Here is a 27,028-nt window from a genome sequence, read left to right as displayed (position 1 = left end):
CACTATTTTAAGAATGTGAAATGTCAGAATAGAGAATTATTTATTTCAGCTTTTATTCCTTTCATCACATTCCCAGTGGGTCAGAAGTTCACATACACAATTAGTATTTGGTATCATTGCCTTTAAATTGTTTAACTTGGGTCAAACGTTTTGGGTAGTCTTCCACAATTTTCCCAAAATAAGTTGAGTGAATTTTGGGCCATTCCTCCTGACAGAGCTGGTGTAAGCGAGTCAGGTTTGTAGGCCTCCTTGCTCGCACACACACACTTTTTCAGTTATGCCCATACATTTTCTATAAGATTGAGGTCAGGGCTTTGTGATGGCCACTCCAATACCTGGACTTTGCTGTGCTTAAGCCATTTTGACCATAAGCATACTTCCAATGTTGTACCATTGTCCATTTGGAAGATCCATTTGTAACCAAGTGTTAATGCAACCGCTGTGTCAGATTATTTTTTTTACTTTACGGAAAAAGCATTCTGAGAACGGCCCTCAGAGCCCAAACCAGCTAGAGAAATATCCACCATGTTGGAGTCAACAGAAGTTCGAAATAACACTATAAATATTCACTTACCTTTGATGATGTTCATCAGAAGGCACTCCCAGGAATCCCAGTTCGACAACAAATGACTGATTTGTTCCATAAAGTCCATAATTTATGTCCAAAAAGTTAATTGTTGTTAGCGTGTTCAGCCCAGTAATCCATCTCCATGAGGCGCGAGCACTTCGCCCAGACAAAAACTCGAAAGGTTCCGTTACAGTCCTTTTGAAACATGTCAAACGATGTATGGAATCAATCTTTAGGATGTTTTTAACATAAATCATCAATAAGCTTCCAACCAGATAATTCATATGTCTGAAGAAAAGCACTGGAACGAGAGCAAACTCTGCCGGGACCGCACGTCACTAGCCCGAGACACTCTGCCAGACCACTGACTCAAAACAGGTTTCATGAGCCCCTCCTTTATAGTAGAATCCTCAAACAAGTTTCTAAAGACGGTTGACATCTAGTGGAAGCAGTAGGAAGTGCAACTTGACTCCATAGACACTGTATTTGGTATGCCGAGCTTTGAAAAACCACAAACCTCAGATTCCCCACTTCCTGGTTGGATTTTTCTCAGCTTTTCACCTGCCATATGAGTTCTGTTATACTCACAGACATCATTGAAACAGTTTTAAAAGACACTGAAGTTTATTTCTAATAATATGCATATATTAGCATCTGGGACAGAGTAGGAGGTAGTTCACACTGGACACGCTATTCATCCAAAAGTGAAAATGCTGCCCCTTGTCCCAAAAAAGTTAACTTCCTGACTGATGTCTTAAATGTTGCTTCAACATATCCACAATTTTCCTTCCTCATAGTGACATCTATTTTGTGAAGTGAACCAGTCCCTCCTGCAGCAAAGCCCCCCCACAACATGCTGCCACCCCGGTGCTTCATGGTTGGGATGGTGTTCTTCAGCTTGCACACCTCCCCCTTTTCACCAAACAGTTCTATTTCTGTTTCATCAGACCAGAGGACATTTCTCTAAAAAAGTACAGTCTTTGTCCCCATGTGCAGTTGCAAACCATAGTCTGGCTTGTTTATTGCAGTTTTGGAGCAGTGGCTTCTTCGTTGCTGAGCGTCCTTCCAGGTTGTGACGATATATATTTTAATGGCATCGGACCGAGGCTCTGCATCTGTCCTCGTGCTCCTAGACCTTAGTGCTGCTTTTGATACCATCGATCACCACATTCTTTTGGAGAGATTGGAAACCCAAATTGGTCTACACGGACAAGTTCTGGCCTGGTTTAGATCTTATCTGTCGGAAAGATATCAGTTTGTCTCTGTGAATGGTCTGTCCTCTGACAAATCAACTGTACATTTCGGTGTTCCTCAAGGTTCCGTTTTAGGACCACTATTGTTTTCACTATATATTTTACCTCTTGGGGATGTTATTCGAAAACATAATGTTAACTTTCACTGCTATGCAGATGACACACAGCTGTACATTTCAATTAAACATGGTGAAGCCCCAAAATTGCCCTTGCTAGAAGAATGTGTTTCAGACATAAGGAAGTGGATGGCTGCAAACTTTCTACTTTTAAACTCGGACAAAACAGAGATGCTTGTTCTAGGTCCCAAGAAACAAAGAGATCTTCTGTTGAATCTGACAATTAATCTTAATGGTTGTACAGTCGTCTCAAATAAAACTGTGAAGGACCTCGGCGTTACTCTGGACCCTGATCTCTCTTTTGAAGAACATATCAAGACCATTTCAAGGACAGCTTTTTTCCATCTACGTAACATTGCAAAAATCAGGAACTTTCTGTCCAAAAATGATGCAGAAAAATTAATCCATGCTTTTGTCACTTCCAGGTTAGACTACTGCAATGCTCTACTTTCCGGCTACCCGGATAAAGCACTAAATAAACTTCAGTTAGTGCTAAATACGGCTGCTAGAATCCTGACTAGAACCAAAAAATTTGATCATATTACTCCAGTGCTAGCCTCTCTACACTGGCTTCCTGTCAAAGCAAGGGCTGATTTCAAGGTTTTACTGCTAACCTACAAAGCATTACATGGGCTTGCTCCTATCTATCTCTCTGATTTGGTCCTGCCGTACATACCTACACGTACGCTACGGTCACAAGACGCAGGCCTCCTAATTGTCCCTAGAATTTTTAAGCAAACAGCTGGAGGCAGGGCTTTCTCCTATAGAGCTCCATTTTTATGGAACGGTCTGCCTACCCATGTCAGAGACGCAAACTCGGTCTCAACCTTTAAGTCTCTACTGAAGACTCATCTCTTCAGTGGGTCATATGATTGAGTGTAGTCTGGCCCAGGAGTGGGAGGGTGAACGGAAAGGCTCTGGAGCAACGAACCACCCTTGCTGTCTCTGCCTGGCCGGTTCCCCTCTTTCCACTGGGATTCTCTGCCTCTAACCCTATTACAGGGGCTGAGTCACTGGCTTTACTGGGGCTCTCTCATGCCGTCCCTGGAGGAGGTGCGTCACCTGAGTGGGTTGAGTCACTGATGTGGTCATCCTGTCTGGGTTGGCGCCCCCCCCCCCCCCCCCCCCTTAAGTTGTGCCGTGGCGGAGGTCTTTGTGGGCTATACTCAGCCTTGTCTCAGGATGGTAAGTTGGTGGTTGAAGATATCCCTCTAGTGGTGTGGGGGCTGTGCTTTGGCAAAGTGGGTGGGGTTATATCCTTCCTGTTTGGCCCTGTCCGGGGGTGTCCTCGGAGTGGGCCACAGTGTCTCCTGACCCCTCCTGTCTCAGCCTCCAGTATTTATGCTGCAGTAGTTTATGTGTCGGGGGGCTAGGGTCAGTTTGTTATATCTGGAGTACTTCTCCTGTCCTATTCGGTGTCCTGTGTGAATCTAAGTGTGCGTTCTCTAATTCTCTCCTTCTCTCTTTCTCTCTCTCGGAGGACCTGAGCCCTAGGACCATGCCCCAGGACTACCTGACATGATGACTCCTTGCTGTCCCCAGTCCACCTGGCTGTGCTGCTGCTTCAGTTTCAACTGTTCTGCCTTATTATTATTTGACCATGCTGATCATTTATGAACATTTGAACATCTTGGCCATGTTCTGTTATAATCTCCACCCGGCACAGCCAGAAGAGGACTGGCCATCCCACATATGCTCTCTCTAATTCTCTCTTTCTTTCTCTCTCTCGGAGGACCTGAGCCCTAAGACCATGCCCCAGGAATACCTGACATGATGACTCCTTGCTGTCCCCAGTCCACCTGACTGTGCTGCTGCTCCAGTTTCAACTATTCTGCCTTATTATTATTCGACCATGCTGGTCATTTATGAACATTTTAACATCTTGACCATGTTTTGTTATAATCTCCACCCGGCACAGCCAGAAGAGGACTGGCCACCCCACATAGCCTGGTTCCTCTCTAGGTTTCTTCCTAGGTTTTGGCCTTTCTAGGGAGTTTTTCCTAGCCACCGTGCTTCTTCACCTGCATTGCTTGCTGTTTGGGGTTTTAGGCTGGGTTTCTGTACAGCACTTTGAGATATCAGCTGATGTACGAAGGGCTATATAAAATAAATTTGATTGAAAATTTGATATAGGACTCGTTTTACTGTGGATATAGATACTTTTGTACCGGTTTCCTCCAGCATCTTCACAAGGTCCTTTGCTGTTCTTCTGGGATTGATTTGCACTTTTCCTAGAGATGAACGCGTCTCCTTCCTGAGCGGTATGACGGCTGCGTGGCCCCATGGTGTTTACTCGCGTACTATTGTTTGTACAGATGAACGTGGTAGCTTCAGACTAGAGGTCGACCGATTAATCGGAATGGCCGATTAATGTAATCTTTATTTAACTAGGCAAGTCAGTTAAGAACACATTCTTATTTTCAATGACGGCCTAGGAACGAGGCAGAACGACAGATTTTTACCTTGTCAGCTCGGGGGAACCAATCTTGCAACCTTACAGTTAACTAGTCCAACGCTCTAACCACCTGCCTCACGAGGAGCCTGCCTGTTACGCGAATGCAGTAAGCCAAGGTAAGTTTAATGCTAGCTAGCAACGTATCTTACAAAAATAAAAAAATAAAAAAAATCAACGACTGTCATTGCTCCAATGTGTACTTAACCATAAACATCAATGCCCTTCTTAAAATCAATACACAAGTATAGATTTTTAAACCTGCATATTTAGCTAAAAGAAATCCAGGTTAGCAGGCAATATTAACCAGGTGAAATTGTGTCACTTCTCTTGCGTTCATTGCACGCAGAGTCAGGGTATATGCAACAGTTTGGGCCGCCTGGCTCTTTGCGAACTAATTTGCCAGAATTTTACGTAATTATGACCTGACATTGAAGGTTGTGCAATGTAACAGCAATATTTAGACTCGTGGATGCCACCCGTTAGATACAGTGCCTTGCGAAAGCATTCGGCCCCCTAGAACTTTGCGACCTTTTGCCACATTTCAGACTGCAAACATAAAGATATAAAACTGTATATCAACAAGTGGGACACAATCATGAAGTGGAACGACATTTATTGGATATTTAAAACTTTAACAAATCAAAAACTGGGCGTGCAAAATTATTCAGCCCCCTTAAGTTAATACTTTGTAGCGCCACCTTTTGCTGTGATTACAGCTGTAAGTCGCTTGGGGTATGTCTCTATCAGTTTTGCACATCGAGAGACCATGTTTGACAGTGGGGATGGTCTGTTCAGCTGTGTTGCTTTTACACCAAACATAACATTTTGCATTGTTGCCAAAAAGTCCAATTTTGGTTTCATCTGACCAGAGCACCTTCTTCCACATGTTTGGTGTGTCTCCCAGGTGGCTTGTGGCAAACTTTAAACGACACTTTTTATGGATATCTTTAAGAAATGGCTTTCTTGCCACTCTTCCATAAAGGCCAGATTTGTGCAATATACGACTGATTGTTGTCCTATGGACAGAGTCTCCCACCTCAGCTGTAGATCTCTGCAGTTCATCCAGAGTGATCATGGGCCTCTTGGCTGCATCTCTGATCAGTCTTCTCCTTGTATGAGCTGAAAGTTGAGGGACGGCCAGGTCTTGGTAGATTTGCAGTGGTCTGATACTCCTTCCATTTCAATATTATCGCTTGCACAGTGCTCCTTGGGATGTTTAAAGCTTGGGAAATCTTTTTGTATCCAAATCCGGCTTTAAACTTCTTCACAACAGTATCTCGGACCTGCCTGGTGTGTTCCTTGTTCTTCATGATGCTCTCTGCGCTTTTAACGGACCTCTGAGACTATCACAGTGCAGGTGCATTTATACGGAGACTTGATTACACACAGGTGGATTGTATTTATCATCATTAGTCATTTAGGTCAACATTGGATCATTCAGAGATCCTCACTGAACTTCTGGAGAGAGTTTGCTGCACTGAAAGTAAAGGGGCTGAATAATTTTGCACGCCCAATTTTTCAGTTTTTGATATGTTAAAAAAGTTTGAAATATCCAATAAATGTCGTTCCACTTCATGATTGTGTCCCACTTGTTGATTCTTCACAAAAAAATACAGTTTTATATCTTTATGTTTGAAGCCTGAAATGTAGCAAAAGGTCGCAAAGTTCAAGGGGGCCGAATACTTTCGCAAGGCACTGTATGGTTTAGAGAGAAATAGTTGACGCGTTATAATTCCTGTAATAACTTGCGGCTGAACTTGAAAGGGGTTCCTTCGTTATTTTACCATTAATGTCTTCCATAGAGAATGTCTTGATCTACTTCAAATAAGGTCTGTGTTTCGTGCAGGCTTAAACCACCTCGGCGTTTTGATACCCGTGTAAATCTCACTAGGATAAGGTAACGTTTGTCAAAATATTTTCATAAATCCACTCTACAAAAAAAAAAAAAGATCTTCACTTATATTTAGCCAATATTGATCAGAGTTACCTTGTCCTATGGATATATACAGTTATAAAATTGGCTAGGTGGTGTAGGCCTACACGAAACAGACCTTATTTTAAGTGAATCTAAAAATATCCTATGGAATAAAAGAATGAACCGCTTTTCAGATTTTGCTAGAAGGTGTCATGGGAATTATGACTCGCACTTTGGTAGTCAATTCGTATCATGTCCATTATTAAAAATAGGATTTCCTGCATATAGAAATGACAGTTTTTGTTTTCAACATTCATCACAGGTAACATACTCTATTTTTATTCAAACAGTTGAGAGTATTTGTCTCCTAAGCAGACTCCTCAGTATCATTGTCACTTCAGAGCTGTGTGTGTGTTTTACAGATGGCAGAGAAAAGCAGAACACCAGTGTGGGACTTCCATGGAATTGGCACCAGAGAAAGCAAGGTGTCTTATTTGTGATAAAGATGTAAGCATGGGGTCAGCAACGGCTAAATAAAAAAATACCACCAACCTGTGGAATCACCTTAAGAACACCCATAGTATGTATTATATTAAGTTTAAATAAGTGTTCATTCAGTATTGTTGCAATTGTCATACATATACACACACTAAATCGATATCGGATTTTTTGTCCTCCAATAAAATCGGTATCGGCGTTGAAAAATCAACTTCAGACGTTTGGAAATTGCTCCCAAGGCTGAACCAGACAAATTTTTCTGAGGTCTTGGCTGATTTCTTTTGATTTTACATGGTGTCAAGCAAAGAGGCACCGAGATTAAAGGTAGGTCTTGAAATACAGCCACAGGTACACCTCCAAGTGACTCAAATTATGTCAATTAGCCTATCAGAAGCTTGGCTCTAAAGCCATGACATCATGTTCTGGAATTTTCCAAGCTGTTTAGAAGGCACAGTCAACTTACTGTATATAAACTTCTGACCCACTGGAATTGTGATAGTGAATTATAAGTGAAATAGGACCCTAATTGATTGCACCCAAATTAACCCTTTTAAATGCATAGGATTCATATAATCTTCAATAAACAATATAGTACACAACATGTGATTTGAACCATAATTATTTAGAATGAATAAGACATGGGAAAAAAATATATACAAATAACATCACCAAAGACACCCACACCAATCCCAGATCTCTATGCTTGACATGTAGTATGGAGGGGCATCTTGGAGTATTGCTTCTACATCCTATGTAGCGTAATCCCTGTTAATCTGGTGATGTTTCCCACCCTGTTCAGAGGAATTAGCCATTGAAGTTGCTTGCATTAGGTACTATAGATTAGTGTGAAAGTACCAGGTTTTTCCCACTAGATGCCACTGTTCCTGCTACACCCTTTTATCCATTTTGCTCATGTTTATTAAAAAGGGATCACACCATGTTCTTTGCAACTTTGGGTAGAAAACCCTATGGTTTTTGCTCATGATGAAAATAAATGACATGTCTTCAATGAAAACTTGCTTGCACGAGTGCTGGTGCTGCTCGTTTCAGCAGAAGGGTGGTGGAGGGGCGAGAGAGGAGCAGAGGCCAGTGTGTGTGGCACAGAGGGAAAAAGACTCATGCTAATTAGACGAACACGTTTTTTGATTTTATTTAACTAGGCAAGTCAGTTGTGAACAAATTCGGATTTACAATGACGGCCAACCAAAAGGCCTCCTGCAGGGTTGGGGGCTTGCTAAAAATATTAGGACAAAACACACATCACGACGAGACAACACAACATAAAAGAGAGATCTAAGACGACAACATAGCATGGCAGCAACAGCACATGGTAGCAGCACAAAACAGGGTACAAACATTGTTGGGCATAGACAACAGCACAAAGGGCAAGAAGGTAGAGACAACAATACATCACACAAAGCAGCCACAACTGTCAGTAAGAGTGTCCATGATTGAGTCTTTGAATGAAGAGATTGAGATAAAACTGTCCAGTTTGAGTGTTTGTTGCAGCTCGTTCCAGTCGCTAGCTGCAGTGAACTGAAAAGACGAGAGACCAAGTGATGTGTATGCTTTGGGGACCTTTAACAGAATGTGACTGGCAGAACGGGTGTTGTATGTGAAGGATGAGAGCTGCAGTAGATATCTCAGGGGGAAGTGAGGCCTAAGAGGGTTTTATGAATAAGCATCAACCAGTGGGTCTTGCGACGGGTATACAGAGATCACCAGTTTACAGAGGAGTATAGAGTGCAGTGATGTGTCCTATAAGGAGCATTGGTGGCAATTCTGATGGCCAAATGGTAAAGAACATCTAGCCGCTCGAGAGCACCCTTACCTAACGTCTCCGTAATCTAGCATGGGTAGGATGGTCATATGAATCAGGGATAGTTTGGCAGCTGGGGTGAAAGAGGAGCGACTACAATAGAGGAAACCAAGTCGAAATTTAACTTTAGCCTCAAGCTTTGATATGTGCTGAGAGAAGGACAGTGCACTATCTAGCCACTCCCAAGTACTTGTATGAGGTGACTAGCTCAAGCTCTAAACCCCCAGGAAGTAGTAATCACTAAACACTAAAGTTTCCAAAACTGTCAAAATATTGTCCGTGAGTATAACAGAACTGATATTGCAGGCGAAAACCTAAGGAAACTCCAACTAGGAAGTGCCTCTTATTTTGAAAGCTCTCTGTTCCATTGCATGCCTTCCCTCCATTTAAGGGGATATCAACCAGAGTCCTTTCCATATGACTTCCACATGGTGTGAACAGTCTTTAGACAGTTTCAGCCTTTTATTCTGAAAAATGAGCGAGAACGATCACATCGCATCAGTGGATGGCTGGGTGCCAGCAGAGTTTTGCATGCGCAACAGCTTGGAGCAGATATTTTCTCTCTCCTATTGAAAAAGCTATGGTCCGGTTTAAATATTTTTTATTGTAAAAACAACCTGAGGATTGATTATAAAAAACATTTGACATGTTCCTACGAACTTCACGGATACTATTTGGAATTTGTCTGCCCATCATGACATGCACGAGCCTGTGGATTTCTGAACAAAACACGGCAACAAAATAATTTTTATCAAACAAAAAGGAACATTTATTGTGTAACTGGGAGTCTCATGAGTGCAAACATGCAAAGATCAAAGGTAAGCGATTCATTTTATTGCTTTTCTGACCAATCTACTTTGCTGTTTGTAATGTTGTCTGCTGAGAGAGATTTCCTAACTTGAAAACTGTGATAGCTTTTGCTGTAAAGCTTTTTTGAAATTGGACACACCAGGTGGATTAACAACAAGCTAAGATGTGTTTTGCTATAATGCACTTGTGATTTCATTAAAATTAAATATATTTAGGAATTTAATTTGAATTTGGCACTCTTCAAATTCAGCGGATGTTGGCAAAAATGATCTCGCTAAACGGGATGGCTGCACCAAGAAGTTAATAGAAATAGGCCTATAGCAGCTGGATCAGCTTGATCTCCCCCTTTATTTAAAGGACTAACCGTGGCTGCCATCCAAGCAATGGGAACCCCCCCTGAGGAGAGAAGGGTTAAAAAGGGTCAGAGATAGGCTTGGCAATGATAAGGGCAGCAACCTTAAAGAAGAAAGGGTCTACACCATCTAAATCAGATGTTGGGGTTTTTTTTGGGGGGGGGGGGGGTTAAGTTTAAGAAGCTCCTTTAGAACCTCGTGTCAGTGACCGCCTGCATGGAGAAACTTTGTAACGCGGCAGGAGGGGGGGGGGGGAGAAGCATCGGGGATAGTCGCATTGGAAGGGGTGGGAGATGAGGAAATGTTGGACGGGCAGGGAGTCATGGCTGAGTCAAATAGGAATCCTGACTTAATGAAGTGGTGATTGAAGAACTCAGCCATGTGCTTCTTGTCAGTAACAACCACAGCGTCAACATTAAGGGACACGGGCAGCTGTGAGGACGGTTTATTCTCCAGGTCTTTAACCGTTTTCCAGAACTTCTTGGGGTTAGACCCACAGAGCGAGCACTGCTCCTTAAAGTAACCAACTTTGGCCTCCCGGATAGCCTGAAGTGCACTTATTTCTCATTTGCCTGAACTAGAGCCAGTAGGCCTGAGTATACGTGTGCCGGGCCTTTTGCCAAATGCAATTCTTGAGGTGAAGTAACTCTGCAAGATCAGTCAAACCAGGGGCTGAACCGGTTTTTAATTCTCTTTATGGGGGTGTGTTAATATCATTGAAGAGATTAAAAAAAGAAGGTTCAAGCATCCTCAACAGAGGGGAACAAGCAGATTCTATACCAATTTACAGAGGCCAGGTCATGAAGGAAGGCTTGCTTATTAAAGGTTTTTAGCAAGCGTCTTTGACAAATCAGGACATTTCACTGAGCAGCCATTACGAATACAGCCTGTAAAACAGTGATCACTAAGGGTATTACAGAAAGACTGGTACCCATCGGGATTATTTGTGAGGATAACGTCAAGAAGAGTAGCCTTTTCTAGGTGTTTGGAGTCACATCTTGCGGGATTGGTAATAATGAGAAAGATTTAGGGAGTCCCATTGCTTTAGGACTTGGTCAGGTGGTTTAAGCATGTCCCAGTTTAGGTCACCTAGCAGGAAAAATTCAGACTTAGTGTAAGGGACCAGGAGAGAGCTTAGGGCAGGTAGGGTACAGGCCAGTGCTGATGGAGGACGATAACACCCCGCAACAGTCAATGTAGAGCCATTTGAAAGTTTAATGCTTAAAACCAGTGAATCAAATTGTTTGGGGACAGACTTGGTGGTGACAACCGAGCACTGAAGGTAATTCTTGGTAAAGATAGCCACTCCCCCACCTTTGGAAGATCTGGTTATAACCTTTTTCGGCAAGACAGAAAGGTTAACATCAGTATTCAAAATACTCTTAACCACATCTCCGTACTGACCAACATTGGAGCTGGGAACCCACACTTTCAATTGATCAATTTTAGGTCAAAAGTTCAGTGTTAACGTGCAGAAAATCCAGGCTTTTACAAGAGCAGAAAAAAAGTGAAACAGACAGAGCACAAGTCAATTGGGGCTAGCAACAGTAGATGGGCCAGGGTGTACATCATCAACAGTAATACAATCAAGGCACGGCAGAGGACAGGAGAGCACTGCAGTGTTGATTTATGACATTTTAATGTGCATTTGATGGCAACAGGATCATATTGTACAGCAATTTCATCAGGTAACAGGAATACAAAGCCAGCGAGTGGTTAGAACAGGATGGGGGGCTAAAAGTATGTAGCCAATAGTCAGAGTCCCAAGTGTGGGAACAAACAGTCTGTCCCACGGTAGGGCAAACAAGAAGGTTCAGTCACCAAAGCAAGCACGAGCCATGAGGCAAATAGCAAAGTGTACAAGAAAAAAAAAATTGCGACTTGGGGCTAGCCATTGTAAGTTCAGAGTCACTCGTCCCAACAGTGCCTGTGTGCTGAAGGCAAGCGAAAGCTTGGTAGGGAGGGGGGAGTGTGGTGGGGGTACCTGTACCAGACAGGGGAGACAAGCCAGGGCAGATGGTGAACAGATCGCCAGGTGGAATCCAAGCAGCAGTGCAGTAGGCAGCGGGAGTAGGAAGCTTTACTTCTGGAGGCAGATTTCTTGAAGAAAATGCCAGTGGATGGCCCTAAAAAAGCAAGAGCGTGCTTCAAGGTCTCTGGATTTGGGAAGGGTAGCCTGTGAGACTCCTGCCATGTGTTTGGCTCAAAGGCGCCGACACTTCATGCCTAGGTTGTAGGTTTGGAGTTTTGATCTGGAGTGAAGGTTATGCTGTGGACGGTAGCATCAAGTAAACTAAAAAAAAAAATCAAAAACTATCTTATTGTAAAAAACATGTTGAAAAGTGTGAGAGCTCACATGCAGCTGTGAGCCTTAACTTAGCATTCAGTCCTTTTAAAGTAAAATATATCATAGCAATGTATTTTCTTCTTGCCTTTTGAAAATAAAAGACAGCTTCAGACTAGACATCACACACTCAGTACCAGGTTGGATGGTGTTCTCAGGTTTCTGTTTGTTTGCCAGAGCATTTGCTGTATAGTTTGATAATAATAATCATTGGTGATATGAAGCTCTTCAGGTAATTCCATCAACAAAAAAAAAAAAAAAAAAAAAAAAAAAAAAAAAAAAAAAAAAATCAGGTTGTAGGATTGGAGTGAAGGTTGTAGTAGCTGGTAGCATCCTGCACGTGTCCCTGCCAAAAAAATCCAAGTTTAACTAAATATTTTTTTCTCAAAACATGCTGAAAAATGCAGGAGCTCATCTGCTCATGACCGCGCGGTGATAATAAATTATTACCATAGGTTATTTATCATACCATCTGGTAGTGCCGGTCTTAATTGAATCAAATCGTTGGAAAAAAGCTAGCTAGCTAGTCTCCAGCTAGCTAACTACAGTAGCAAGGCTAATTGAGGCTATTTTGCTGCCCTCTCAGGTCCTTGTCTACAACAACAGCATCCCTGTTGGTTGATCATTGTAGCCTACTCATCCTCATTTAGCCAATTTAAAATTTCAGAATTAAAGATTTTGAATCAATGCAAAATGGAGTTCACTTACTCTACCACTTTGAATTAACAAAAACAACAAGCTACACCTATATAAAGTGTGTAGACTACCTGTGCATCTTTTATAATGGGGCACACATAAATACTGCAATAAAACTGCCATTTTATTTTTTTTAATACATGGAATGTAATAGTATATCCTTGTAGGCTATGTAGAAGTGTCACATAGATCATTTAACTTTAAACAGAGCAAAAATATTAAAATAAAAACTCCCATGTAGCCTAATCAAATAAAGTCTGTTCAGATATTCGATATAACTGCCCATCCCTAACATGGATTGACTCTAGTATGAAGGTTGAGAGGGAGGAAAGTAATTAAAGACATTTGACACTGTTGATCAAATGCAATACTAGATTTATTTATTGGGAAAATATTTTTTTTTTTAAATAAAATGTAAAGTGACACGCCACCCTTTTCATCTCAACAAAGAGTAAAAAAGGTCAAACAAAAGTATACTCGCGATTCTGTCAGTACAGGTGTGTGCAAACAGAGACAACCACCATAATCCATGCAAATCCATGTCCTGCATGACACAGAACATGGTGTATCAGAGACACAATCAAGTAACCTTGTCCCACCATTTTGAGATGTGATTAATATATCAGTTGACCATGTGAACGAGTAAACGAGGTGCCCAAATGGTATGTACACAAAAACAGTGAGAGAAACACACAAGAGGACAAATGGGTGGATACTCGGGTATAGGCAAATGTTACAAGAGCTTTTCCCTTCGTGGATCAAATATAATCACTGTCCTGACGTAGGATTAAAGTAAGTGACTGACATCCGGCCAAGGAAGAAGACGTCATTATGAAACACCGGTTTGCCAGCCAATGTAATTAGATTAGAACCAGAATCACTATGAAATTAAAAAAAGAAACCAACTTTTGAGTAATAGCTTATTGTCTTGAACGATTATTCAACTAAATCATTGGTTTGCCTAGGTTACCATTAGACACACTAATGGAAACTTAGGTGTTTTCAAATGTGTTCTGAAACTGATATTAAATATATCTTAAACTACAAATAAGTAGCCTGCATATTCATAGGTTGTCGAGTGTACCAAAATAAACAAATCTATATACACATTATTCTTTGCAGATTTTTTTGCTGTAGCCTAAACGAGGGCTTTCCATTTTGAAGGCACGTAAACATTGGAACAACACTCACCGTCGAGAAGTCAACTTCAAAGCGACAATTGTGAAGAATGTCAACACCACAGGACACTCGCAAAGTTCTTTCGCGTACAAAAAACCCGCTTGATATTGATAAAATGTTACCGAAAAAATTGTAACAACCCACCGCATTCGTTTCTTTGTTACTTCATAATCGCTCGAACACACAGAGTGCAGGCCTAATCTCAATTTTATTTTCCTCGTGTCCTCGCTCGTCACCTCCTTCTCAAAACCAATTGGATGAGAAAGCCAGAGGTCCCGCCCCTTTTACCTTCTCCTCCAATGGGTTTTGAGAAGGAGGCTAGGAGAGAGGACGCGAGTGGGGATGTTTGAGAAAAGACCACAGTCAATGAGATTTGAATGGATGTCAATATTCATTCAATGAGGGGATTCATTTATTCTTGTCCGGGTAAGTTTTGCATTGGGGGGAAGTTGATTGCATTAAGTTTTGGACCTTGGCTGCCTACCGGGCGTGGGCAAGGTGTCGGTTCAAAGCCCACGGCGAAGTTGGTTCAAACAAAAGTGAGGTTAGCACATTAGCACATGGAGTAATGAGTATGATTCTTTGTTTTCTCATGCAGAAGTACTTTATCTGCCTTCCCAATGAAAACGAATTTTAATTCAAACATTTAATGGGAACGTGATGTATGTTTCTGGACGATGCACCATATGCTGCCTTATATGACCGAGCGTAGATTACTATTCGATTTGAGATGGGCGCTTCTCGCTGCTTTGTCGTAATACGGAGCTCCGAGGAATGCTTTGAAGCAGTGTGGATGCTTGCATCGCTTTATCATAAGTATATAATCAATGACGTCAAAAGCTTCATTTGATCACGTGATTTTTCAAACCTGCAATAATGCAAGATTCAGATTTCGCAGTGGTTCTGGTGCTTTCTTCGATTCCAAGCTGCTTTCAAACAACGACCTCCACTGGACACCGTATATACAAATATATAAACACAACATGCAACGATTTTACTGTTACAGTTCATATAAGGAAATCAGTCAGTTGAAATGAATTCGTTAGGCCCTAATCTATGGATTTCACATGACTGGGGCGCAACCATGGGTGGGCCTGTGAGGTCTGGCAGAGACCAAACAAAGGAAATCGGTGTCTTTATATTGTTTTGAAAAGTAGGGAGACAAAGATCTATGATTGATTAATTAATTGATCTTCAGAACCTCTTCCATGGTTGTGTGGATGACCTGACGGCCCATCGCTCGGGTTGGAAAAGTACATCCTCTTTGCATCGAGTTATGGCTAAAGAGAGCACCACTGACGCCTACATAGTTTACAGCGGGATTTACAGTGTACAAAACATTAGGAACACCTGCTCTTTCCATGACAGCCTCACCGGGTGAATGCTATGATCCCTTATTGATTGCACCTGTTAAATCCACTTCAATCGGTGTAGATAAAGGGGAGGAGACAGGTTAAAGAAGGATACTTAAGCCTTGAGACATGGAGTGCATGTGTGACATTGAGAGGGTGAATGGGCAAGACAAAATATTTAACTGCCTTTGAAAATGGTATGGTAGTAGGTGCCAGGCGCACCTGTTTGAGTGTGTCAAGAACTGCAACGCTGCTGGGTTATTCACACTCAGTTTCCCATGTGTATCAAAAATGGTCCACCACCCAAAGGACATCCAGCCAACTTGACAACTTTGGGAAGCATTTAAGTCAACATGGGCCACCCTCTCTGTGGAATGCTTTCAACGCCTTGTAGAGTCCATGCCATGATGAATTGAGGCTGTTCTAAGGGCAAAAAGGGGCGCAACTCAATATTAGGAAGGTCTTCCTAATGTTTTGTACACACAGTGTATACAGTCGTCACATTGGCTTTGCCGACACCTTGTGGAGAAATGGAGTAGAACAGTGTAAAACAGGGTCAGAATAAAATGGCCTATAGCCTTCAAGAAAATCCAGTCCATTTTTTCAGAACAAACATGACCTTCCTTTCCTGTGCTTCTAGGCCATAAGAAAAAATTAAGCAAACAAGCAATGGGAGTTGCAATCTGGTTTTTATTGACTTTTGTACAAAAAGGAGGTATGATGATACATAGATGGCAAAGAATAGGCCACATTAATTTCACCAGCTTAAACCAAACAAATAGGAGGGGGGTACTGGCTGATTTAAGAGGGAAAACAATCAACAAAACAGCATTCCAAAAAAATCAGTTCACTGAAATGTTTTACATATAGTAATCACATTTCTCCTTGAAGTATTGAGTCAGGCAAAAACATGGACATGAATGAGTAAGCATATTTCTCTAGCCCAGATATCAATTGGGCAGCATGGTAGTCATGTCAACCTGGACCCCTATTGACTACGAAATAACATTGATAGAGAGCTGAGAAGTAGATTCTTGAGTTACTAGTTCTCCAGTACCGTACCATAGAAATGTACGCCTACTTTTCCAAACTGTGTAAACTGTACCTTGGCTGTATAAAATCTGTATACTCCCTGGCAGACTCCGGTTTTTGCCAATAGAGAAGCCATATGGGACCCACCATGATGGCATCCACAGTGTTAAATGGATTAGTCTTTAGTGGCATGGTTGAGGTATTGCCAACCTACTAACCCAAGACTATGTGGGGACAAGTCATGAAACTGCAGACCTGCTGGTCTGTGTAGTGTTTTGTTTTCAATACAACAGAGCCGTCTTGAGTGGAGTGGAAGCGTAGTGGCATTGAGCCCCATCTCTTAGATAGCAGCACGGGGCAGTCACTAAAGTCTAACAGATCACATTATATGCAAGTCTACGCTCCACTACAAAATACATCAGTTATGTACTGTATACTAGTTATTCAAGTCACAGTATGACTGTCAGGGCAATGATAGTAACAAAAACAGCTAGGCTATAGTCTGTGGGAAAAGGACTCCACAGTACAGTTCTATACAGTATGCCAGTGGATAGGAAAAAATACTTGAAATTGGCCTGACAAAATGAACAACTACCATAGGCAGAGGCCTCGGGTAAAAACTTCAATGTACAGAAGGATATTTACAACCATCTAAACGATGCGCACCATAATCCAATGTAGCCTCTGCACTGTCGGATGGTCTTCAGTCATGAATCCAGAGCCTGAATCAGTTTCAAATAGTTCAGGGTGACTTGAACGCCAAAACATCACCTTGTCATAATATTGACATTAATATAATAGTCATTTATATTACGCTCCATCACTGTTTTTTTTCCCCTACTAAATACCAGATTGAGAATTTGTAACAAAGACCAGATAGGATGCAGGAGCCTACACAGTTAGATATACAGGATACTATCGCTTGAAGATGGCTGGAGAGCAAATTCAAATGTAAAAATCAGATTGAGGGGAATTTACACACACACAAAAATATATATAATTCTGAAAAATAATACTTTGACATAAAATCAAAGACTGTCTTTCAGCACCAAGGCTTGCATGATGTAAAATGAAATACAAATTGTATAATATAAAACTTGAACAAAAAGAAAAATAATGTCAACACACCATGTTGCAACAGGTTCAAACATCTTACAATTGTACACAAATGCAATCAAACAAATAATTTGCAACTATAAACTACAGTATAATAACACATGGACCTAAGCAAAATACACACAATAGTTGATATGCATATGTATTATATACACATGAATATCCTTCACAAGATGAAGTACTCTGAACTGTACAGTATCTGCAATGGGAACTGCTGAGCAAAACACCGTTTTTGCATATACAGTAATACTATTCTGATAATACAAGATTAAAATGTCCACACAAGAAAATGTTAAGCACATAACCCAAAAGGCCACAAAAAAAAGTGTATAAAACTTCAGTTGGGAGCCACTGGTAGGGAAGGGCTACTGTGTAGCAGCTGGTGTGGCTCACTGCTTTGCCTTGCTCCCAACCGCAGTAATCTACATGATTAACTTTTAGTGGAGGGCACTCACTACCTCTGGAGTAGATATCAGGGCAGTTCGCTTTCACCTCACACACACACACACAAACACAGAGTCAAATGCACATCGACCCACAGTCACCATCCAAATCTCACACGAAAGGTTGGGAGAGATGATGGAATGACATTGACACTTCCTGACTTCCAACATTTAACAAATTGTCTTCAAGTAGCGGCGTCACACCGGTAGACAGACCTCTAACCAGCTAAGTGTTGGTACCTGTTGGAAAGACTCGCACCCTATCCAGATCAAAGAAATCCTGTGCACTCACGAGAGACAACCATGTCCCTCCCAATGACTAGTATCAGAGAAACAATACCATTATACAAAACACTGGATAAGCGTCTGTGGCATGTGTTGTGATCAGCGGCGATCCCTAGTCTTGTGCACCATATGCATTGCTTCAGACTATAAGGGGTAACTCTGGCCTTCAGGGGAATGCTTGAAGACAAACTCGTTGCAGTACGTGAAATGTTTGCTTGCTATTCTCTTATCATATAGCTAGCTAGAGATCTTAAATGATCTGGGGGGGAGAAAGAAACGGTGCCTAAATCTTTTTTTTTATTTTTAAGAACCATCTCTCTATATATATATATTTTGTTTTTACAATGGCATGTTATAGAAAGATAGACACTTTTTGTGCTATTTCACTTGTTTTTGAGAAATCTAGGCTAACCAGTGAGTCACTTCCTCATTCATATTGTGCAGTACGGGGGCTCTGAAAAAACATGAACAAAATGCTCCATAAACACCCAAATACGTCATTTTAGAAATGTAAATGCTCTCAGTATAGTGACGCAGGTCTTTAGATGTTGTACACATGAAATTGTCATTCCGAACATTATCTATAACGTTATATTCCATTTTATTGTGACTCAAGCCATACTTATCCGTCCATTCTAGCAGCAGGCTACCAAAGAATGAAACAGCTGGATAGGGGAAGGAGCTCGAGTCGCCGCAAAGTGGAATATAACGTTGCAGATAAAGTTTGGAAAGAAAAATACGTATTTGGATGTTTTTGGAGCATTTGTTCATGTTTTTTTTCAGCGACATTGAGGAAGTGACACTGGCCGGGGGTAAGTTTCTCAAAAACAAGTGAAATAGCCAAAAACAAGTGTCTGGATCCTTCTATAGCGTACCACTTAGAGATGGTTGTAAAAACGTAAAATTGTCATTTAAAAACAACTTCCCTCGCCAATGTTTGTTTGACATTCCTTAAACACCAAGCTTGGGTTCAAGCTGTTGAAACAAAGCATGCACAGCTTGTTTCAAACATTAGCTTGCATCAGGGATGGACAACTTTTATGGGGGGTGGGAGCATAACATTTTAGCAGCCCCCCTATTGACAGAGACTAAGTTTTAGAGTACATTTTTTTGCAACTTTATAAATTATCTCATGCCATTCTAATCATCTTGCCATGGGGCGGAGAGGAAAATGAGCTGTTTTACACCCCATTTCCTGTCATTCTACACATTTGGCCATGGTGTGTAGAGAAATGTTATCTGAGTGAAACTGAGAGACTAGCACCATGCCCAGACCGGACGTGCGAGTGCGCAATTGATTTTGTCCCCCCTACACCAAATGTGATCGCGACACGCAGGTTGAAATAACAAAACAAACTCAACCAATTATATTAATTTGGGGACAGGTCAAAAAGCATTAAACATTTATGGCAATTTAGCTAGCTAGCTAGCTTGCTGTTGCTAGCTAATTTGTCCTGGGATATAAATGTTGAGTTGTTATTTTACCTGATGCGCAATTAATCCACACATAAAACGGTCAACAGAATTGTTTCTAGTCATCTTTCCTCTTTCCAGGCTTTTTCCTTCTTTGGACTTTATATAGCAATTGGCATCTAACTTTCATAGTATTACCACGACCGACCGACCTCAGTTCATCTTTCAATCACCCACGTGGGTATAACCAATAAGGAGATGGCACGTGGGTATCTGCTTCTATAAACCAATGAGGAGATGGGAGAGGCAGAACTTGCACCGCGTTGAGCGTCACAAATAGAACTGACTTCTATTTTAGCGATTGGCAACGCAGATGCTCGTTGGCGCGCGCGAGCAGTGTGGGTGCAATGATTGAATAACATGTATGTGTACATTTATTTTGCAACGCAAGCAGTGTGGTCAGCATGTAGCAAAATCAATGCGGGCCCACCAGCCGCTCGACTAACTTACTATTCAAAAACATTTTTCGCTGACATGGATGGGCTAATTGACTGTCATTGACTGACATAAGAGAAACTGCTGATGCATTTTGAAATTGCACCTTGTGCATTCTGCTATTCTAACTTGCAACAGTAAGTTGAGACCCCGACTGAGTTTGGGGAAGTTGATCCAAGGGCCGCCAATTGCCCATCCCTGGCTTGTATGCTGAATCCTAGGGGAAAAGTGCTAATCTAATCAAATAGAACTACTGGTGGAACATTTTGCAATAAACATTTTCTATAATTTTCATAGTGTTGTTATGACACCTGTTTTTTTAACCGATTGTTTTCTTGCATTCCCCTTTCAGATTGTCATCTCCGTACAGGCTAAAGCAGATTAGTTTCATTCTACAGAGAGACAGACTAAACTCTTTAAGGCCACAAAATGATTTCCGTCTATCTTTGAGACTGTTTGACAGGCTCTGTAAAGGACTGACCCAACGGTCTCTCGCCGTCCCTCTCTCTTCTTCCCACCCCATCCTTTCTCTATCATCCCAGACCATAGCGCCCCCTTGTGGGGTAGGCTTAGGGGGGTTGGGGTTGTTGGTGGGGAATTAGTGGGGGAGCTCTTCTTCTTTCTTCTTGGTTCTGGTCAGTATCAGTTTTCCTTTGGTCTCCATCTTAGATATCCCCAACCAAGTCAGTCACTTCCTACTTCCTCTCCACACCGGAAGGGGAGGGGCTAGCGTTGGAGCAGGTAGACCACCATCTCGTAGGTGGACATCATTATAGCAGTGTTGGGGATTTGGCGGACCAGATGGGTGGTGAGACCGCGGTACAGGGCGCGGTAGCCCTCCTCCTTAGGTACTGTCAGCAATGTCTGGAAGAAGGAGCGGTACTTGCTGCCCTCCTCTCGTAGCCGGGTGCGGATCACCTCTACAAAGGAAGAGGCAAGAGGGGGTAGAGAAGAGGGGACTAACTTAGAACATGGACACAACAGTATAGAAATTCCGGACGGATACGATAGACAATATTTTCTTCAACATGATGAACGTTACCAATACTAATATGGAAAAAAAGAAAATAATTTTTCCTCCCCGTGAGATGGGAGCAACAACCAAATGATGTATTAATAACCATGATTCGTTTGAACTTTTAAAAATAATAAAACAGAATCAAAGATATGATCAGAATACATTGTCTTAATTTGTCTTTTCTTTTCATTTATTCTTTGAGGTCACATAATAAATAGAAATGGAAGGTGTAGGTGCATACCGTGGGGGTAGGCGATGGAGGTGGCGCAGGTCTTGGACGTGGCGGCTGCCAGCATCATACCCACAAAATCTGAGGCGTCTTTCACCGACTCATCCTCGTCCTGATCCATGCTGGCCTGGGCCTTGGACTCCATCAGCTTGCGCTTGATGCTCTCGTAGATGACAAAGTGGATGACTGTCTCGGAGATGCCGGCGTACGAGGCAGACATACCGCGGTAGAAGCCCCGCCAGCCCTCCGTCTGGTAGACCCGCCGCATGCACTCGAAGGCATTCATGCGCCGCTCGCCACGGTTCCTGTTGTAAAAACATGTAGCGTGTGAGTAAATTTAATAGTTGAACATAGCAAAAAAGGTATGCAAAAGGTATGCAAAAGGATATTTAATCATACAGAAAACAGGAAACAATTGGCAGGTAATAATTGAAAAGGGATTTGCAAAGTCCAATAAAGTATATGCAATACTACTCAGAAGAACACCCTTTACCCTAGTACCATGAGTCAATGCAATATGAAACTAGTCAAATAAGCATGACAACCCATAACATAGTTAGAGAACCAGTAAAATATGAAACAGCTGGGGAATAACATAAGCTAAGGGGGAAACTAACTTTTTTTAAATTTAAAATCGGCCGATGGCCTAGATTCAGACTCCCTGCTAAGTGCTTACCTGGCATCCAGTTGCAACCGGGTCTTTATCAGCCAGATGGGATTGGTTGCAGTGATAGCAGTGAACCCTGGGAAGAAGAGTTCAGAGGTTCAGACGGGGAGAGTGACACAGTGTGAAAAACAGCCTATCCAAGGACAAAGATGTACACTGGCCTACGCGTGGGGGGGTATTTCACAAAGCACCAGCAAGGAGTTGGCCAGCTAAGAACATTTCCTCTATTTCCTGGATGATAAAGAAAGAAAAACTTGAATATCGGGAATGATATCACCGACTCAATACTCGCAGTAACCCAACCGAATGACATTAAACTTCAGCTGGCTTTATGAACGAGAAAAAGTACGAGTTAGAACTGAGTGCTGACCAATCTATCGATCCTGCGTTTGTGAAATACAACCCCGGTGGAAGCTACTTTCCTTCTCAACTGGCCACAGTGTGTAATAGCATTGTTGACATCTTTAAGCTGCGTTTATGAGCCGTTTGTTTACATCTTGGCAATCTCGTAAAACCGTTCCTTATCCCCGGTATTCCGGAATCAGGCCAGAGATGATGTAAAAATGAACTTCATTCATTCAGTCGGCCTTAATCATCGTTCGATTAAGGCAGACGGTTTGTCCTCACAGGATTCCTCAATCAAGATTGTAATACAGCACGGACAACAAAAAAACTCAGCTTAAAGATGTAGCCTAGTCTAAGTATCTAACATTATTCATTATCATATCTAGAAGTTGTAACACATGTATCTAAGATTTGGCTGTAATTTAATCATAAATACTATTCTTAATTATGTATAAACAAGGTGGGCCTGAATGTCACGTACAGAACAGGCACTATAGAAGTATAATAGCGCTGTTCTATTGTTCCGCCTCCTCAATTCATATTATTATTATTCACTCTGGTTAAGAGTGCCTGATAAAGGACTACCGTATAAATGAGTCAATGAATTTTGTCAAATTTAAATGTGAACATTAGTAGCTAGCTCCCAGATGGGGAGAGCTCAGCCTTACAGTAGGCCTACATATAAATAACAAGTAACTGTGCTGTGTCGTCATGGTGTGAGCCTCAGCTGAAGGCCTCATCGGTTGCCACGGACCATGAGGAAACAAAATGGAGTCTGGCTTTCTTGAATTATTCATGAGGACCTAAGAGGAATAACTGAATATCTCTGAGTAGAGGAAGTCAAGTGTTATTTCCCAGGGGATCTAGGCGTGCGTGTATATACACACAGTGCATTCGGGAAAGAATTTAGACCCCTCAACTTTTCCCACATTTTGTTAGCCTTATTGTAAAATGGAATAAATTGTTATTTTCTCCACACACACACACACACACACACACACACCATAACAAAGCAAAAACAGGTTTAGACATTTTTGCTAATAAAATCACATTTTCATAAGTATTCAGACCCTTTACTCAGTACTTTGTTGAAGCACCTTTGGCAGCGATTACAGCCTTGAGTCTTCTTGGGTGTGACGCTACAAGCTTGGCACACCTGTATTTGGGGAGTCCAATTGTTCTCTGCAGATCCTCTCAATCTCTGTCAGGTTGGATGGGAAGTATCACCGCACATCTATTTTCAGGTCTCTCCAGACATGTTCAAGTCCAGGCTCTGGCTGGGCCACTCAGGAACATTCAGAAACTTGTCCCGAAGCCACTCTTGCATTGTCTTGGCTGTGTGCTTAGGGCTGTTGTCCTGTTGGAAGGTGAACCTTCGTCCCAGTCTGAGGTCCTGAGCAGGTTTTCGTCAAGGATCTCTCTGTACTTTGCTCCGTTCATATTTCCCTCGATCTTGACTAGTCTCCCAGTCCCTGCCGCTGAAAAACATTAAATCTTGGTTTCATCAAACCTGAGAATCTTGCTTCTCATTGTCTGAGTTTTTTGGGTGCCTTTTGGCAAACTTCAAGCGGGCTGTCATATGTGCCTTTTACTGAGGAGTGGCTTCCGTCTGACCACTCTACCATAAAGGCCTGATTGGTGGAGTGCTGCATAGATGGGAGAACCTTCCAGAAGAACAACCATCTCCACAAAGGAACTCTGGAGCTCTGTCAGTGACCATTGGGTTCTTGGTCACCTCCCGGAGGCCCTTCTTTCCGGAATGCTCGGTCTGGCCGGGCGGCCAGCTCTTGGAAGAGTCTTGGTGGTTCCAAACTTCTTCCATTTAAGAATGATGGAGGACAATGTGTTCTTGGGGACCGTCAATGCTGCAGAAACTTCTTAGTACCCTTCCCCAGATCTGTGACTTGACACAATCCGGTCTTGGAGCTCTACGGACAATTCCTTTGACCTCATGGCTTGGTTTTTGCTCAGACATGCACTGTCAACTGTGGGACCTTTATATAGACAGGTGTGTGCCTTTCCAAATCATGTCCATTTAATTTACCACAGATTGACTCCAATCAAGTTGTATTAACATCGAGGATAATCAATGGAAACAGGATGCACCTGAGCTCAATTGAGTCTCATACAAAAGGGTCTGAATACTTATGTAAATAATGTATTTGTTTATACATGTGCAAAAATATTTGTAAAAACACTGCTTTTGCTTTGTCATTATGGGCTATTGTGTGTAGATTGAGATTAAATTTTGCTTTAGCGATTTTAGAATAAGGCTGTGTAATGTATCAAAATGTGGAAAAAGTCGAGGGGTCTGAATACTTTCCGAATGCACAGAGTACATACAGTACCAGTCAAAAGTTGACACACCTACTAATTCAAGGGTTTTTCTTTATTTTTACTATTTTCTACATTGTAGAATAAAAGTGTAGACATCAAAACTATGAAATAAGACATGGAATCGTGTAGCAACCAAACAAGTGTTAAATCAAAATATATTTTATATTTATGATTCTTCAAAGTAACCATCCTTTGCCTTGTCCGCTTTGCACACGCTTGGCATTATTTCAACCAGCATTATGAGGTAGTCACCAGGAATGCATTTAAATTAACAGGTGTGCCTTGTTAAAAGTTCATTTGTGGAATTTCTTTCCTTCTTAATGCGTTAAAAGCCCAAATCGGTTGTGTTGTGACAAGGTAGAGGTGGTATACAGAAGATAGCCCTATTTAGTAAAAGACAAAGTCCATATTATGGCAAGAACAGCTCAAATAATACTTTGACATTGTCAGTCAATTCGGAAAATTTCAAGAAGTTTTTAAAGTATCTTCAAGTGCAGTCGTAAAAACCCATCAAGCGCCATGATGAAACTGGCTGTCATGAGGACTGCGCTTTGTGGGAGTATCATTTGTTTTCAACAGGACAATGACCCAACACACCTCCAAGCTGTGCAAGGGCTATTTGGCCAAGAAGGAGAGTGATGGAGTGCTGTATCAGATGACCTGGCCTCCACAATCACCCGACTTCAACCCAATTGAGATGGTTTAGGTTGAGTTGGACCGCAGAGTGAAGGAAAAGCAGCCAACAAGAACTCCATCAAGACAGTTGGAAAAGCATTCCAGGTGAAGCTGGTTGAGAGAATGCCAAGAGTGTGCAAAGCTCTCAAAGGCATAAGGGTGGCTACTTTGAAGAATCTAAAATATATTTTGATTTGTTTAACACTTTTGTTTGGTTACTACATGATTCCATGTGTTATTTCCTAGTTCTGATGTCTTCACTACTATTCTACAATGTAGAAAATAGTAAAAATAAAGAAAAACCCTTGAATGTCTAGTTGTGAGCAAACTTTTGACTGGTACTGTATATAAGTGATACCAAAACATGTATTATTCTTGTGTTATTAATAAGTTGCTTATACTAATGTGGGTCTGAATGAGTTTTCAATCCGAGAGACCAATGAATCCCCTGACAATGCATCAAGTCAGTATGTTACTTCACAAGTGAGTGTTATGTCATACACTTTACGAGGTATACGACAAATGTGTAAGGTGCCGGTAATGGTAGTGTGACAATAAGGTGTGCATATTTAAAGACGGACAGAAATCTGGCACATCACGTGTGCTTTGTGCCGTTGTGGTCGAGGCACTGTAATCTCTAAACAACAGAAGTCAAACAAGGCCATTGGAAAACGAACAGAAGTATACATATGCGTCGCTACGTTGCGCCAAGAGCTAAGATGGACGATAGCATCTTCTCTAAACAAGTTCTACAGTACAGTCTTGATCTAGAGCCTCTACTGTCTCAAGGGACACCGTCCTAAGGCAACTGCGTGAAGAGGATGAAAAGTCTGCGGAAGAAGAAGAAGTAAAAGAAGAGGAAGAAGAGATAGCGTCTATGGCGTGTACTCACAGAGTAGGGGCAAAGCTACTCCGCCTCACAGCTGCAGCTAGAAGCCTGCAGATATGGGGGGGGGAGAGGGGGCTGAGGTGGCTGGGGCTGTCCCCCCCCTCACGCAGGGGTGAAAGCTACAGTAAAGCCCTAAAATAGACACAGGCTTTTCTGTACCACAGTCACACACAGGCAGCAGACAACCAACCAACCCACCCACCCACAAATGCATAGATGGGAGAGGAAATTTACCAATCCTACCTAATCCCACTTTTTTTTCCAACAGGAAGAATAGGAGGACAATGCATCACTCCCAACCCACTATCCCCCAACCCCCCCACACACACACTTTTTATATAAACAGGTAAGATCCCCCTAAGCCTCCCCACTCCCACATTTGCACTAGAGGTCGACCGATTAATCGGAATGGCCAATTTAATTAGGGCAGATTTCAAGTTTTCATAACAATCGGAAATCGGTATTTCTGGGTGCAGATTTGCGAATAAAAAAAAATAAAAATGTTTTAGACCTTTATTTACCTAGTTAAGTCAGTTAAGAACACATTCTTATTTTTAATGACGGCCTAGGAACGGTGGGTTAACTGCCTCGTTCAGGGGCAGAACGACAGATTTTCACCTTGTTGGCTTGGGGGATCCAATCTTGCAACCTTACAGTTAACTAGTCCAACGCAATAACGACCTGCCTCTCTCTCGTTGCACTCCACAAGGAGACTGCCTGTTAAGC

General features: G+C 41.9%; 2 protein-coding genes across 3 annotated transcripts in view; both read right to left on the bottom strand.

Moving 5' to 3' along the window:
• Nucleotides 1-14,209, bottom strand: part of LOC118965528 (SPRY domain-containing SOCS box protein 4-like) — a 112,163-nt gene extending 97,954 nt beyond the window's left edge. For both annotated transcript variants that reach the window (XM_036985697.1, XM_036985698.1), the window contains exon 1: nucleotides 14,019-14,209. The gene's annotated coding sequence lies outside the window, so the exon portion shown is untranslated. The remainder of the gene's footprint in view (nucleotides 1-14,018) is intronic.
• A 1,819-nt stretch (nucleotides 14,210-16,028) lies between these two features.
• The window catches only part of LOC110530143 (solute carrier family 25 member 36-A), a 29,708-nt gene continuing 18,708 nt past the window's right edge, over nucleotides 16,029-27,028 (bottom strand). The window contains exons 5-7 of the mRNA XM_021612989.2: nucleotides 22,066-22,132; nucleotides 21,402-21,694; nucleotides 16,029-21,062 (exon numbers count right to left, since the gene is read on the bottom strand). Of these exons, the coding sequence (XP_021468664.1) occupies nucleotides 20,869-21,062; nucleotides 21,402-21,694; nucleotides 22,066-22,132 (554 nt within the window). The 3' untranslated portion in view covers nucleotides 16,029-20,868. The remainder of the gene's footprint in view (nucleotides 21,063-21,401; nucleotides 21,695-22,065; nucleotides 22,133-27,028) is intronic.

Source organism: Oncorhynchus mykiss, chromosome 8, assembly GCF_013265735.2.
Source record: "Oncorhynchus mykiss isolate Arlee chromosome 8, USDA_OmykA_1.1, whole genome shotgun sequence".
NCBI classification, from domain to species: domain Eukaryota; kingdom Metazoa; phylum Chordata; class Actinopteri; order Salmoniformes; family Salmonidae; genus Oncorhynchus; species Oncorhynchus mykiss.
The sequence above is the reverse complement of the archived record's forward strand: the minus strand, read 5'-3'. Positions and strand labels throughout refer to the sequence as shown.